The sequence below is a fragment of the Lynx canadensis genome, chromosome D2, assembly GCF_007474595.2.
Source record: "Lynx canadensis isolate LIC74 chromosome D2, mLynCan4.pri.v2, whole genome shotgun sequence".
In the NCBI taxonomy this organism is placed as follows: domain Eukaryota; kingdom Metazoa; phylum Chordata; class Mammalia; order Carnivora; family Felidae; genus Lynx; species Lynx canadensis.
Window position 1 is genome coordinate 11,628,092 of NC_044313.2, and position 15,186 is coordinate 11,643,277.

The 15,186-nt window shown below is 41.4% G+C and overlaps 1 protein-coding gene across 5 annotated transcripts in view; it reads right to left on the bottom strand.

Annotated features, from left to right (window-relative positions):
* Nucleotides 1-15,186, bottom strand: part of INPP5F (inositol polyphosphate-5-phosphatase F) — an 89,260-nt gene that overhangs the window by 30,443 nt on the left and 43,631 nt on the right. For all 5 annotated transcript variants that reach the window (XM_030334319.1, XM_030334318.1, XM_030334320.1 and 2 more), the window contains 6 exons: nucleotides 9,440-9,568; nucleotides 9,063-9,230; nucleotides 8,890-8,946; nucleotides 5,896-6,094; nucleotides 4,944-5,123; nucleotides 3,965-4,032 (listed from right to left, as the gene is read on the bottom strand). In XM_030334319.1, coding sequence (XP_030190179.1) covers nucleotides 3,965-4,032; nucleotides 4,944-5,123; nucleotides 5,896-6,094; nucleotides 8,890-8,946; nucleotides 9,063-9,230; nucleotides 9,440-9,568 — 801 coding nt within the window. The remainder of the gene's footprint in view (nucleotides 1-3,964; nucleotides 4,033-4,943; nucleotides 5,124-5,895; nucleotides 6,095-8,889; nucleotides 8,947-9,062; nucleotides 9,231-9,439; nucleotides 9,569-15,186) is intronic.

Sequence of the window (15,186 nt, forward strand, 5' to 3'; positions counted from 1 at the left end):
AGGGATACAGGTGTGCTGTTTCCAAGGGACACATGCACCCCCATGTTTATAGCAGCACTATCGACAATAGCCAAAGGATGGAAAGAGCCCAAATGTCCATCGATGGATGAATGGATAAAGAAGATGTGGTATATATATACAATGGAGTATTACTCGGCAATCAAAAAGAATGAAATCTTGCCATTTGCAACTACGTGGATGGAACTAGAGGGTGTTATGCTAAGTGAAATTAGAGAAAGACAAAAATCAAAGGACTTCACTCATATGAGAACTTTAAGAGACGAAACAAATGAACAGAAGGGAAGGGAAACAAAAATAACATAAAAACAGGGAGGGGGACAAAACAGAAGAGACTCATAAATATGGAGAACAAACTGAGGGTTGCTGGAGGGGTTGTGGAAGGGGGGATGGGCTAAATGGGTAAGGGGCACTAAGGAATCTACTCCTGAAATCACTGTAGCACTAGATGCTAACTAATTTGGATGTAAATTTTAAAAAATAAAACAAGTTAAAAAAAAATTTCAAACACAAAGGTCAAATCCCTTCTCACCACAACCCAGACCCACGCCCTTCCCTGGAGGTAACAACAGTTACCGTTCAGTGTGTGCCCTTTCAGCCCATATAAAGGTATGCCTACATAAATGTGCATGCCACATATGTGTGAGAACATATATGTGGAAAAGAACTACGTGTATATAAACGACACGGTTTTGTTTTGTGGGTTTGAAATGGCAACACACCATGTGCTCTTACAGTCTTTTCTCGCTCTGTGTGATCTTAAGATGTTTCCATGCTAGTGCACACAGATCTACCTCATCGCTTTTAAGCGTCTGTAGTCAACACTTTATTTTTTTTTAAATATATATTTTTTTAACGTTTATTTATTTTTGAGACAGGGAGAGACAGCATGAACGGGGTAGGGTCAGAGAGAGAGGGAGACACAGAATCTGAAACAGGCTCCACCCAGGCTCTGAGCTGTCAGCACAGAGCCTGACGCGGGGCTTGAACTCACAGACCGCGAGATCATGACCTGAGCCAAAGTCGGATGCTTAACCGACTGAGCCACCCAGGCGCCCCTGTAGTCAACACTTTAAATGTGTCACACTGTTTATCCACTGACGTTCTGATGAACAGTCAGGTTACTTTCATGCTGCAAAAAATGCTCTTGTACATGCCTCCTGGATTGAACGTGAGTTTCAGGTACATTTAAACATTTTTTTGTATTAGAGTCCCAGTTATTTCACATCCTTAATGGAACTTGGTATGTATGATTGTTTTATTTTAGTCATTCTGGTGTATAAGCGGTTTTAGTTTGTATTTCCCTGATGATGGGTGAAGTTCAACACCCTTTCAGATGTTTATTGGCCTATTAAATACACTTTTTCATGAACATCTGCTTAAGTCTTTTGTCGCCTTTTCTTTTAGGTTGTACATCTATTTTTAGCGTTTTTAAGAGGTTTTTTGTTTTTAGTAACTCTAGATAGGAATCTTTTGTCCTATATATGTATTAAAAAATCTTAAATATCTTCTACTTTGTGAATTGCTTTCCCATTCTTAGTGGTGCCTCTTAATAAACAGAAGTTCTTTATTTTAATAAAGTCTAAATTATTTTTTCATTATGGTTTGGGATTTAAGTCCTATTTAATTTTAATACAGTTTAAATAAATGATAAAACTTTGATAACAATTAAAAATTTAGTAAAGTCAAATGTATCAATATTTTTCATTATTGGTTAATGCTTTTTAAGTCCTAAGACCAAAGATCAAAAAGATGCTCTGGGGGTGCCAAGGTGAGTCTGGGCCAAGGCCCTGGGTCTTTTTAAAACAAAACAAAACAAAACAAAACAAAACAAAACAACCCTATATTTTCCTTTAAAAGGTTTACAGTTTAACTTTTTGCATTCAGATCCATATCCACCTAGAAATGACTTCTATATATAATATACAGGAAAGATATCAAAAAGCAAAACTACCAGATTAACAGTATAAGCATATTTTATTTTGATTGATAATACCATTCAAAATAGCTATACCAACTTATGTTTCCTCTAGCAATCTGTGAGCGTTCTCATTTCCCCAATTACTTGCCTTTATTTCTTACTGTCAAACTTTATAATTTTTTCAATCTGAGGGGTTTTAAAATTTTTTTATTTTTGAGAGAGAGAGAGCACGAGGAGGGGAGGGACAGAGAGACAGGACAGAGGATCTGAAGCGGGCTATGTACTGATAGCAGTGAGCTTGACTCGGGGCTCGAACCCATGAACCGTGAGATCACGACCTGAGCTTAAGTCTGACACTCAACTGAGCCACCCAGGTGGCCATGAGGGTTTGCTTTTTATTTCCCTGCTCAGACTTTGGGACTGCACGAAATTTCTACATTAATTTTGGAAGAACTGAAATCTATTCAGTATTAATCCTTCTTTCCAGGAACATGGTATTTTTTTCTCCATTTATCCAGGTTTTCCTTTGCATTCTTTAGTAATTCTTCGTCCCATCTCCCATCCCCATACACCACAGACTAGACTATCGTAGACTCTAAGTCTCAAGTTCTCTCTTGGCCAGCAAAAGAACAGATGCAGGATTAAAAGCGAGAGATGGCTCATGTCTGGGAAAAGACAAGAGCCCCGAATAAGGGTCCTTGCTCCGTATTTATGAAGATTAAAAGGCTTACAAACTTGATGGGAGTGCATAAAGAGACAATGAATCCGTGAACATTAACTCATGGGCATGAGGGAAAGGGGGTTTTGAAGATATACGGTGTTTGGGGTTTGGGTCAATATAAAACAAAATCCTGGCACCGCACAGATGGTTGTTAAAGGCAGACAGGAGGCACTGCGTCTGTTTATCTTAGCTAGCCTAGGGGATAAGACAGGGAAAATAACCTCAGGGTTAACAAGGCACCTTTCTCTTGTTAATCAGCTCAGCTCTGGGCAGCATCACCTCAGGGCAGCAGTCTATAGCCCTATTTACCTGTTTACCTAATTTGGTCCTTCCTTCCTGTGAAAGCTTTCTGCTATAGCACTAATTTGGGGGGCTTGGGGGGTAATCTTGCTTACCCTACATATCTTTGTATTGGGGGCCTTTGCCCCACCTACTCTATTCTGGGGGCCTCAGCCACCCCCCTTTCTCTATCCTTATAACACCTAATCTTGTTTACCCAAACTTGGGTGTGAGCATCCTATGGCTTTGTAATTCTTTTTTTTTTTTAATTAAAAAAAAAAATGTTTATCTTTATTTTTGAGATAGAGACAGAGCATGGGGGGTGGGGGGGGGCGGGGAGAGGGAGACACAGAATCAGAAGCAGGCTCCAGGCTCTGAGCTGTCAGCACAGAGCCTGATGCGGGGCTCGAACTCGACAACTGCGAGATCATGACCCGAGCCAGAGCCAAAGCCGGACGCTCAACAGACTGAGCCACCCAGGCGCCCCTGGCTTTATAATTCTTTATGCCTTGTTAACCCATCAGTGCTTATTCCCCAAGCTTATCCCCCACAGGTTATTCTATACAAATCTTGTATCTGAAATCTGGTCATCTTATTGAACTTGTAATTTCACTTAATAGTTTTCACTTGATTTTAGTCTATATGATCACAGTCCTACATATAAATACATGAGAGGTGGGCAGAGAGAAAAGATCTTGAAGATAGACACATATCAAATTGTTATCTTCAGGAAGCAGAACTACAGGTGGTACTGAGAGATGCCTTTCTTTCCTTACTCTGGATACTTCAACTATAATAATTAACGACAGTAGACTAATTCTTATCTAAAAACAGTCTAAAGTAGCTGATTCAATTCTTCCTAGAGAATATTAGAAATACTCTTAGCTTATGTATTCTTCAACTTCATGGCAAGATGCCATTTTGTTTAATTACAAATAGTATATTGTTATTTTCACGAAATTTAAAGAAATAGATACATAACCATGGCTGAAAATGAAGGAACATTAATACAGATCAAAGCCCACCTGTTTTTTGTAAATTTTCAGTTGTTCTTCGAAATGGGCACAGAAATAGGCAATGGTGTCCTTTTCACCTACAAAGAAGTGATACAAAATCTATTTTTCCTTCCGATGTTTGAGACAGAAATTAGTGTCTATTCCACCCTTACTCTTACTTTTCAACAATTTCTTGGCCACCAAATGTAACTAAGATGGTCTAAAACCAGTATTTTAAAATAAAATGAGCCAAAGCCAAAGCCCTCAGATTCCTTTTCCCCCCAGTTAGACTGCACCAGGTCACACTGGAAAAGCACACTATGTAATCAGGACCTTTATTGTTCATGTGTCCAGCCTGTTGTCAGAAAGGGTTCCATGTAGTTTATAGTAAGAGAATAAAACTCCTCTAAAAATATGAATATTATAAACTGAAGGTTTACTGGATTCTTACAAATATCAATTGAGTTTTGAGAGAAAAATATTCTGTAAACAATTTTTAAAATCAACCTCATTGAGTTACCTGGTTAGACTGATATGATTTAGCCATTCCAGCGCTAAAGTTAAAATACTAGAAGAAATTAAATCCTCAATAGCTAAAACAACAACAAACCTTACACAGCGAGACACTTGAGTAAAGGCATCTGATCTATTTTTTGTAGATGCCATCTGAACATATCTCCTGCTTCTATTAATATTGACTACATTCACCCTTTTCCAAAAGTAAACATTTCATAAAGTATTCTCCAAAGAAACAACAATTAAAATCTGTGAAATAAGCTTTATTTTATTCTATTGTGAGGGCATTTTTTATTGTTAAACAACTTACTTAAACTGTCAACAACCATTATAACTCTTGCAATTACGACACCTCTATTAAATCTCACCAACTGGAATATTGTTTTAAATGAAGTATCTGGCCAAGCAAATCCAAACCTATAAAATACCTAATATTTTAAAAAATACTCTCTCAAATCATCACTGCAAACTACGTAATAATGAACATGCTTACTTTTGTCCAGTCGTGGTCGCGGATTATATCGATACCCAACCTGGCTCCAAAAGACAGGCACAGAGCCTCGTGTTTGAATAAATGACAAAGTATGATTATGAACATGAATCAACTGCTCAGTTTCCACATAATTGGCAACATTGCCATTTTTATCCACTCCTCTTCGTTTATAACGCATTCCTAAAAGAAAATTAAAACAGAAAACAACATAAAAAAACATTATTTAGTCTGATTAGATATGCTACTGCTTTTTCTTTTTTTTTTTTTTTTATGTTTATTTTGAGAGAGAGGGACATAGAGCACAAGCAGGGGAGGGGCAGAGAGAGAGGGAGACAGAATCCAAAGCAGGCTCCAGGCTGTCAGCACAGAGCCCGATGCAGGGCTCAAACCCACCAACTGTGAGATCATGATCTGAGCCGAAGTCGGATGCTTAACCGACTGAGACACCCAGGCGCCCCTGATTAGATATGCTTCTTAACCAAATCCATCTTCCAGGATAGCTTTAAGGATCTAATGTGCAACTTCCAGGCAGAACAGCATCAACTTCCCCCAAACTCATAACTCTACGCATCGTTTTGTACAAGTTGAAGCGAAGCTACTTTCTGTGAACTGAAAGGGAAAGGTTTTCCCGAGGGCGCTGGTGCTCAGGAAGGATTTATTACCGTGATACAGGCTGTCAGTGGGAACAATGGTATTTAGAAACATATCCCAAGTGACTTTCTTCTCTTCTCCATATATATACCTCTTTTTCTTTCTGCTTTTGTTAACTCTCCCCCATTCACCTCCCTCCAAAAATTGGTCCCCAATTACATCACACGATTTAGAGTCACTGAGCACTTTGAAGCCAATTATGCTTCCAACTCCATTATTGTCATTAGCATTTCAACCCATCTGCAGCTTTTCCATTCTCGTCTGAATTTAACTTGCACATGATTTCAGCCCTTTTACTCACCTGCTCTGTGCCTACTTCGGCGTGAAATGAGAGCCACGAGAAATCGTGGGTGAATGTCATCTACACAGGTGGACTCCTGAGGGGGGGTCTCTGGGCTGCTTTTCTCATCATCAGATGATTCATTATAATTAACCACAAGTTCTTCAATCTGCACGAAACCTTGGATAATGGGGAGAATCCAAAAGTCCACATCTGGTGTCTGAAAACAATATGAATATCATGTTGTTTCTATTCTGTATGGTCCTGCTGCTTTCTTAAATAGAGGCTAGCACATATTTGTCGGTTTCCTAGAAGCAGAAACCTTCTGTTTCTTAACCATGTTTTCTGCTTATTGGAGAATGGCAGAAAAAAGGGAGGGAGGAAGGAAGACAAAGGGGAGAGCCTTTTTCTCTATGGTGAGCATTCAAAAATAGCTGCCTGAGAGGTCCCTGGCTGGCTCAGTCGGTAGAGCAGATATAGCATGAGACTCTTGATCTCGGGGTTACAAGTTTGAGCCCCACATTGGGTATAGAGATTACTTACAAAAATAACTAAATAAAAAGAGCTGCCTAAGAGGACCCACCGGATAGAAGCCACACTGCCTGGGTAACAAATTCAACCTCCACCACTTACGAACTCACTCTGATGAATCACTTAACCTCACCGTGCCCCAACGTCCTGCTTTGAGAAACAGGAAAAACTGTTACCTCATTTGGTTGAGTGAATGAGTAAAACGTAAAAAGTGTTTGGCATAGTGCCTGCCTTATTGTAAGGATTTAACAGACATAGCTACTATGATTATTCCCATCGGTACAGAAAAAACAAAAAACAAAAAAAACCACTTATAGGCTGATTTTTAACTCACCATTGTATCAAGGCTTTAACAACATACAACCAACTCTGATCCCCTTACTACAAAGCGCAGAGGTCCAACTCTATGTTCTAGTTTAGAAAAAACTTGCCTTGCCAAGCTAAAATCCACATAGTAAATGAACCAAAAAAAAAAAAGGAAAAGGAAAAAAAAACGCTTTCCATAAATATCTTATTTTACAATGTCACCCAACATAATTAGGAGAGTATTAATTACAGTTAGACATTTCCCCTTCTGTGCCTTTGAGGCTAAGAATACTCCAATTTCCCGGCTGACTGTCTGCAGGGAGAGTGAAGGGTAAGAAGTACTCTAGGGTGTTGTTCTCTTTCTCTCCCGTCTCCACAACTGTATCCAGCCTTAACCTCAGCATGACCTTCAAACCCACCTCACCATCCATCACCACATAAGCCGGGCAGGACCTGTCTCACAGTTTTGTTTTATGGAGCAGCAGACAGGATCCTAGGAAGGTGGTTAGAATTGAAAATTATGAAGGGTCTATATGCATTCATTATCCTTACCACCATCCTCATTATTTGTATTTTTGTTCTGGCAACAATGCAGAACTCTTGACGGGGACAGAGAAACATACGTGGCCAAACGCCACCTCTACTGCAAGCCATCAATTTTAAATGGTAATTCGAAGTTCCTGACAGAAACCCTGCAAAACGTATTAGAGCCCAATGTGTCAGCAAGCAGGAAAAATATGCATTATCGTCACCCTTATTTTTCTCCCCTGTCACTGAGTCTCAGTGGTCACAGTTTGATCAGCCTCCTAAAAAGAGGTGAGAACATTTTCAAGCCTCATTCTCTTTTTTTCTTTTTTTTTTAATTTTTTTTTTTTCAACGTTTTATTTATTTTGGGACAGAGAGAGACAGAGCATGAACGGGGAGGGGCAGAGAGAGAGGGAGACACAGAATCGGAAACAGGCTCCAGGCTCTGAGCTGTCAGCACAGAGCCCGACGCGGGGCTCGAACTCACGCACCGCGAGATCGTGACCTGGCTGAAGTCGGACGCTTAACCGACTGCGCCACCCAGGCGCCCCTCAAGCCTCATTCTCAATAGAGGCATGACAGATATCTCGTGGGAGACACTGCTAAAGTCAAAATCATTTATACTAACCACTGCCAAGGGGGAGAGATAGGAGAAAAAAGGTTTGAAATTTTTGAAAAGTTAATGAAAAGATAGTATGTCACCCATTCAGCTATTTGCCCACTTTGTGTCCAAAACAGCAACTGACACACAGGAGGCCTTCCATACATATTTGTTGACTGAGTGAACTGTCCTTGGATGGGTATAATTCTTCCACACAGGAGACAGAGTGAAGGAACAGAGTAACCATTAAACTGGAAGGATCCTCATACAATAATCTCAACATAGTCCCTCTCGTCCCTGATTCAAATACTGGCAGTACTGGAATGTCCTCAAAGATCTTTCTACTCCAATCCCCAGATGAGGAAACAGGAAAGGGAAGTGACTGGCATCATTGAAGAAAAAGCACACTTCTGGGGCACCTGGGTGGCTCAGTCGGTTAAGCGGCCGACTTCGGCCCAGGTCACGATCTCGCGGTCAGTGAGTTCGAGCCCCACGTCGGGCTCTGTGCTGACAGCTCAGAGCCTGGAGCCTGTTTCAGATTCTGTGTCTCCCTCTCTCTCTGACCCTCCCCCTTCATGCTTTGTCTCTCTCTGTCTCAAAAATAAATAAACGTTAAAAAAAAAAAAAAAGAAAAAGCACACTTCACCATTTCCAATGGGTGCAAACAAAATCTCTGTCTCCTAGGAACTCTGTGGACATTAGTTCCTCAGCCTTAAATTACTTCTATCCCATGGGAACCTGCTAAAAAGGCAGGCCTGTGGCTAGGCTGTAGAGTTGGGAACTGTCTTAAAACAAGGTCTTGGTGTTCATAGCTAAATGATTCCCATTCTAGAGAGGAAAACATTATAGTGAGATTTTTTTTTTAAGTAGACTCCATGCCCAACGTGGGGATCAAACTCACAACCCTGAGATCCAGAGTCACATGGTCTACCGACTCAGCCAGCCAGGTGCTCCCATTTTATTGAGATTTTCAATTCGTTTTAATACAGTGTTTAAAACTTTGCTTAACAACCATAACTACCTTTAGGATATTTTAGAAACAACTACTCACACCAATCTCAGTAAGATCTTGTATCATATATTTATTCCAAAAAAATCGGTCATCAACCTGGAAAAGGTAGAGAATGAACAGTTCAGAAACATGTTGAGCTTTCTTATAGAAGTCAAATGGGCCCATAAATCATTCTGGAGGGCAAAGCCTGCCCTGAGCCATGAGAGAAGTACCTTCTGCCAGAGGGGACGGGGGTCCCTCTCCCCAGTGCTTTGCCTCTGTACCGAATTGGTTAGGTCATAAGTCAAGCTATAGTAAAAGGATTCTGAGTCCATGAACATCTTCAGCAACTCCTCGAGTAATCTCCTCTCCAACTTCTCCTTTTCTTTACTTTCCTTAACCTGTAAGAAGTTAATCTACTATTACTACAGGAATTCAATGTACAGCATTGTGTGGATAATACCCAACTTCCTAGGAGGGAAGTGAAAATAATCCCAAGAACCATACATGGGACAAGCAGTTTGAAAACAAGTTTCCTGGGAAGGAAACTACCCTTCAATTTAAAAGTAATCCAAGATGGATTCCAAGCCCGTATCAATGAAACTCTTACTTTCTTTTTATTAGGAGCAGACACATTGGATTTAATGTGTGTAAAGGTCTTCAGTAGAAACTTTGAGTCATCAGGAGATGGTACAATCTTCTCTGGTTTGTTAATTCCAAAATGATGCTTCTTACAGAGCTAAATAGTTAGGAAGAGAAAGAAAATTCATTATTATTACCGTCTGCTTGTTAAATGTCCGGGTACAAGTGCACAAGTGACTGCTACTGCTCATGCATGGTAGTTAAAAGAAAACCTCAAGATTTATTAATAAAATGACCAAGTAGACAACTGATATTAGAGAGCACAGCTATGGTTTCAAGGATTAGAAAGCTACCATAGAGGGGCTCCTGGGTGGCTCAGTCGGTCAAACATCCGACTCCTGATTTTGGCTTAGGTCATGATCTCAATGGTTTGTGAGATCGAGCCCCGTGTAGGGCTCTGAGCTGATGGCATGCAGCCTGCTTGGGATTCTCTCTGTCCCTCTCTGTCTACCCTTCTCTGCCCCCACCCCTTCTCAAAATAAATAAAAATACACGTTTAAAAAAAAAAAGCGATCATAGAGGATAAGAAAGTAATACAGGACAAGACATCCTTAGGATTTAGGGGTGGGAAATTCAGGTTCGGATCACAACGACAGTAAGTCCTTACCCAGTATAACTGAAGAATAACATACTCTGGTTGAGGTTTATCCATGCTTTGAAAATCGGCATCTGAGATTTAAAATATTGCAAAATACACATCTGCTATGCCCTAGGGGCATTACTTTACAGCTGTCTGCTAAAGATTCATTCATGCTAGTTAATGGAGCATTTGGGTTGAGAAGATGTCAAGAGTCTGCTCTGTAGGGAATCTTAAAAGCTGGACATTTCAATCACTCTCCTCCTATCCTCATACCTACTAACGGAATCAGCATAAAAACATACTCTTTGGGACCAGAGATTAAATTTGAAGAAGCCGTAAGCAGAGGCTGCAGGAAATGTGCAGTCTAACTGACAAGTATGAGGAAGAGGATGGGAACCTGTTAAGAGAAGGACACAGAGGTTCCAAAGAAGGCTACCTGCTTAAAGCCAAGGGTTTTACATATAATTTTCACGTGGCTCAACACACAAGGCAAATACTCTGAGAGGTACACAGAGATTCTTTTAACTGTATGCAGACGAATTCCATGTTTTCAACGCAATGGGTGTATCACTACACTAAGTGGTAGACACGAAGAGCAAACAATTACTACGTGCCTATTGTAATTAGTGTCTTACTTGCAAAATAACTATTACTAGATGATAAGCAGGATAAAAAAATGAGAACAGAATCTAGCTCAAACTGTGATTTTAAATTTAATAAAAAGGGGAGAGGTATTCCTCATCGATCACCCTTGAAAGTGGCCAATTTTGTCAATTCTATATACCTCAATAAAGCTGGAGAAAAACCAGAAGTGCAGACTGAGAATGGGACTGTATTCAGACAGAACAGGATCTTACAGACTTCAGGCCTTTTCAAAATTATGGCTATCAAAACCTCCGTTCACCGGGGTCTCACAACCTGACTGCAATTCTATGCTGCTCCTGCTCCGCTTATGAACACAGGGGACCCGAAGATGGAGTCGCTCACGGCTGTCCTGCCGAAACTGAGCTGACGATTTCCCAGAGAGTAAGCAAAACTACCAGGCTCTGAAGCTGACAGGGAAGGAGAGGAGAGCTAAGCAAGTACACACCGCTCCGGGGGCTCTCTCCTCCTCCCCTCCTTGCGTGCGGCACTCCCATCAGCATAGAAACAGACCGATAGATCTTTCCTCAAACACCTTCACTTGACGCCTCTTCTTCTGCTAGCCAGTGCCCTGTTCTTGTACTCCTCACTGCCTCCAGCCCATGGCATCCCCTCCTCTCCCGGGCCCACTCCAGTCAGGCTTCAGCCCCCCACTACTCTACGTAAACTGCTATCTTCAGTGCGACCAATGACCTCCACTTTGCTAATAAGTCCAGAGGCGGACTCATCTTAACCTCTCGGTGGCATCTGACACAGTTGGTCACGCTCTGTCATCACATCATGCCATCTGTCATGCACTGTCTGCACTTGGCTTTCACCGGTTGTTCCTTCTTTATTTCTTCTGCTGGTTCCTTTCTGACCTTTTGACTCAATGTCTTGGGCACCACAAAGCTCAGCTCTTGACCCCCTTCTCTATCTAAATTCAGTCCCTTCGTGATTTCATCCAGCGTCGTGGCTTCAGATACCACCCATATGCCAACTCCTCCTTCCCAAATGGGTATTTCCAGTCCAGCTCTCTCCCCAGATTCTAGACTCTCAAATCCCAACATTCCCTTCTGAATTGCCACCGGGCATCTGAAATTCAACGTGTCCAAAACTAGACTCTTACCTTCCCTCCACTGCCTTCACCTCCCACTTTCCTCCCCTTGTTTACTCCACTCCATCCACACTGGCCTTCTTGCTCCTCAACACGTCAGGAATGCTTCCGCCTCGGGATTCCATTCTAGCTGTCCTCTCTGCCCAACACCCTTCTCCCCAGACCTCTCACCACAATCTCTACTCCTGAGCACTCCGCCCACCGCCCTTCCTGTGCCCGACTTTTATTTCCCATAGCATTTATTACTTCTCAACATACTGCATAATGATCATTATGCTGACGTTTACTATCTGTAACGGAAGCTCATAATGGCAGAGGTGTTTGGTTTTTTGCCTCCTGTATCTCTAGTGCCGCATAGTCCCCGGCACAGGAGGTCACAATATTTGTTACGTGACTGAATGAGCGCTGATGCTAAAATATAAATGGTAAACTCCAGGTTCATACACGGGGCAGGCATCGAAGTAGTCCCAGGAAAACGGTCACTGCCCTTATTCCAAGAATATACCTCACCCCCCACGCCCCCACCTGCATTGGTGCAGAATCACTGGGGTAGCAGAGAACTGGTTTTAAAAAGAGGCTCTCCCGTTAGACCCCTGCTGCCTCCTCCGCTTGCAACACTGAGCAACTGTTGGTTAGCAATTTTTATACAGAATGTTAGTAATTATCCAGTCATATTAATAACACTCTCAAAAAAATTGAAAACATGCCCAAACCTAGTTAGGGACTATCACGATTTTTATTTCCAAAACAGGGTATTAGGCATTTGTCAGACATAGTTATTCCTTAACAGTACTCAAGCCAGCAAAATTTCTCCCAGGAAAGTAGAAAGCAGATGCGTAAGACCCAACTACTCTAAAGTCAGACCGTGTCTGCACCCACACATTCCTCACTCTCAGAAGGAGCGGAGACCCTCTCCTCTGCAAGGCTAGTTTCCTGCTGTGTCCCTTCTAGGACCAGGACCTTTCCTTCATTTCCTCCTCTCTTATCTGTTCCAGCCTCTAAGAGCCCCTTTGCTACCATCTTTTAACACTGTTAGAATTTACCAGAACATGTATCTTTTAATCCATTCCTTAACCCTAGAATCTCCTCTGAGGTAGCAGGGTAAAAATGGTGTCATGGTCACTTGAATTGTGAGGACTGTGGTCTGGTAGGCATGGGTCAGAGAGTAAAAGCCCAATGGGACTGCTCAGGCAGAGTAAAATAAGGGCCTCCTCAAGTATGGAGAGGACAAACTTTATCTCTAAGAACATGACGCTAACACTCACCCCTGTGATCTCTTTCTCTGGTTCCCACGACTCTGGGCTCTTCCCCCACCTCTAACTTCTCCTGCTTAGTCTTCTTTGTTGGCATCTCTTTCTGTCCCTAAAGACGGTGGTATGTCCCAACATTCTGCCCTTAGCTCTCTTCCCCTTCTTCATGAATTCTAGAAAATGTCATCCTCTCTCCTCATTTGAACTATTGCTATGTTTAACTACACATTTCTAATGCCACTCTTGTGCTGAGTTCATGACCCAAAAATATAACATCTCCCAGCTACTGACACCCTAGTCCCTCAAATTCAGCATTTCCAAAACTGATCAAAGTTTGTTTCCCAAATCTTGTTCTTCCTCTGCTTGCCGTAGGTCATTGACTACACTATCTACTGGATCCCTTACACAAGAGATGGACCCCTGTGTGGCCATCTTCCATTATTCTTCCCTAGCGTCTCTCCTAACGATCCCAGCTACTTCATGCTGATTGCCATTATGTTAATTCAGATCCTTACCTTTTGCCCAGATCAGTATTTCTCAAGGCAGGGGCTACTGGCTAAACAGGAGAATTCTTTATACATAATTATCCCACATAGAGCAGACAACCTAACAAGCCTCCTCTCACAAGGTAGCAAGTTGGGCTCCAGCACGGAGCATGGTTCCAGGCCCCCATCTCTCCTGTAGCCCTTTTAGTTCCCTTTACTGTGCAGATGCCAAATCTCCACCTCCCACTGCCTGATTCTGGACCCAGAACCAAGAAGGCCTATAGCCTCAGGTTCGACCTAATGTCCATTTATGGTCCATGAAGATGCTTCTCCTCTCTAGGCCTGGCCATGTCTTTGTTTTCCTTTTTCTTTCTTTTTTTTTTAAAAAAAAAAAAAAAAAAACAAAAAACCTATCCCCTTCCTGGGCTTGGAATAGAGCCTAATCCCAATATCCCTTAACTTCATTATCCACAACTCCAAAATAAAAAAAAAATTAAAAAAAAATAAAAACATCAATGAAACCTGCAAGTTAATTTTTTTAAGTTTGTTACAAACTCATTTAATTGCCAATATGCCCTGAACTGATAGAAGGCTATCGAAAGTCATCCTAGTATGAATATTCGTATGATTCTTTAGGAAATATTAATGTATTATATTATGGGGTAATGCTCCAGACTCACTGGATATGTATGGAATGCATGGAATAGCCTTTTGAAAACTCTCAAAATCCTGAATTCTAAGACAAATATGGCCCCAAAGTTTTCAGATAAGGATTGTGATCTGTATAGCAAAGCACAAACGCAGGATACCATCTTACCTGGAAGTCGATTTCTGTCTCTTAAAACCAATTTTTCTAAATAGAGATTTAGGGGCACCTGGGTGTCTTAGTCAGTTAGGCGTCCAACTCCAGATTTCAGCTCAGATCATGGTCTCACGGTTCGTGGGATGGAGCCCTGCATCAGGCTCCACACTGACAGCACGGAGCCTGCTTGGGATTCTCTCCCTCTCTCTCTCTCTGCCCCTCCCTGGCTCGTGCTCACTCGCTCTCTCAAAATAAACTTAAAAAAATAAAAATAGAGATTTAAATTTACTTAAACAATTCCATAAATATTTTAGAATCTTCACATAGTTACCGTTAGAAAAGTATAGACCACAATTGTTTTTAAAAGGGCTAAATTTTTTTTTAAAGGGTTACGTTATTTTTTTTAAATGCAGGCTACCATTTATTTTTAAGTTTTTATTATCACCACCTGGTGCTCATCACAACTGGGCGTTCCTTGATCCTAAAAGGGTTAAATTTAGTCCTTCTGAAAAACAAGGATAGAGAAAATAACCTCTTGGGATCTGTCCAGTCCTAAGATGCTTTGTTTAGACAGAGCTCTTGGGATTACAACATTCAGCATTGACAGTGGGATCACCTTCCCTTTTCCAGAGGCCCAGCCAGTTGTGCGCAGTATGTGCTTAGGCCCTTATCACAGCTTTGATCCACACGATCTCAAAAAGAAAACACCACCAGAGGCCCCAGGGTGCTCCGCTACTTCTTGTATTACTCTAGCAACTTCTGTCTCACAACCAAGATTAAGGGCTGATGTTGATGCTTGCTATTTAAGAAATGGAAAATGAATGATTTTACTTTCAAAGTTGTATCTGTGTCCATCTGGA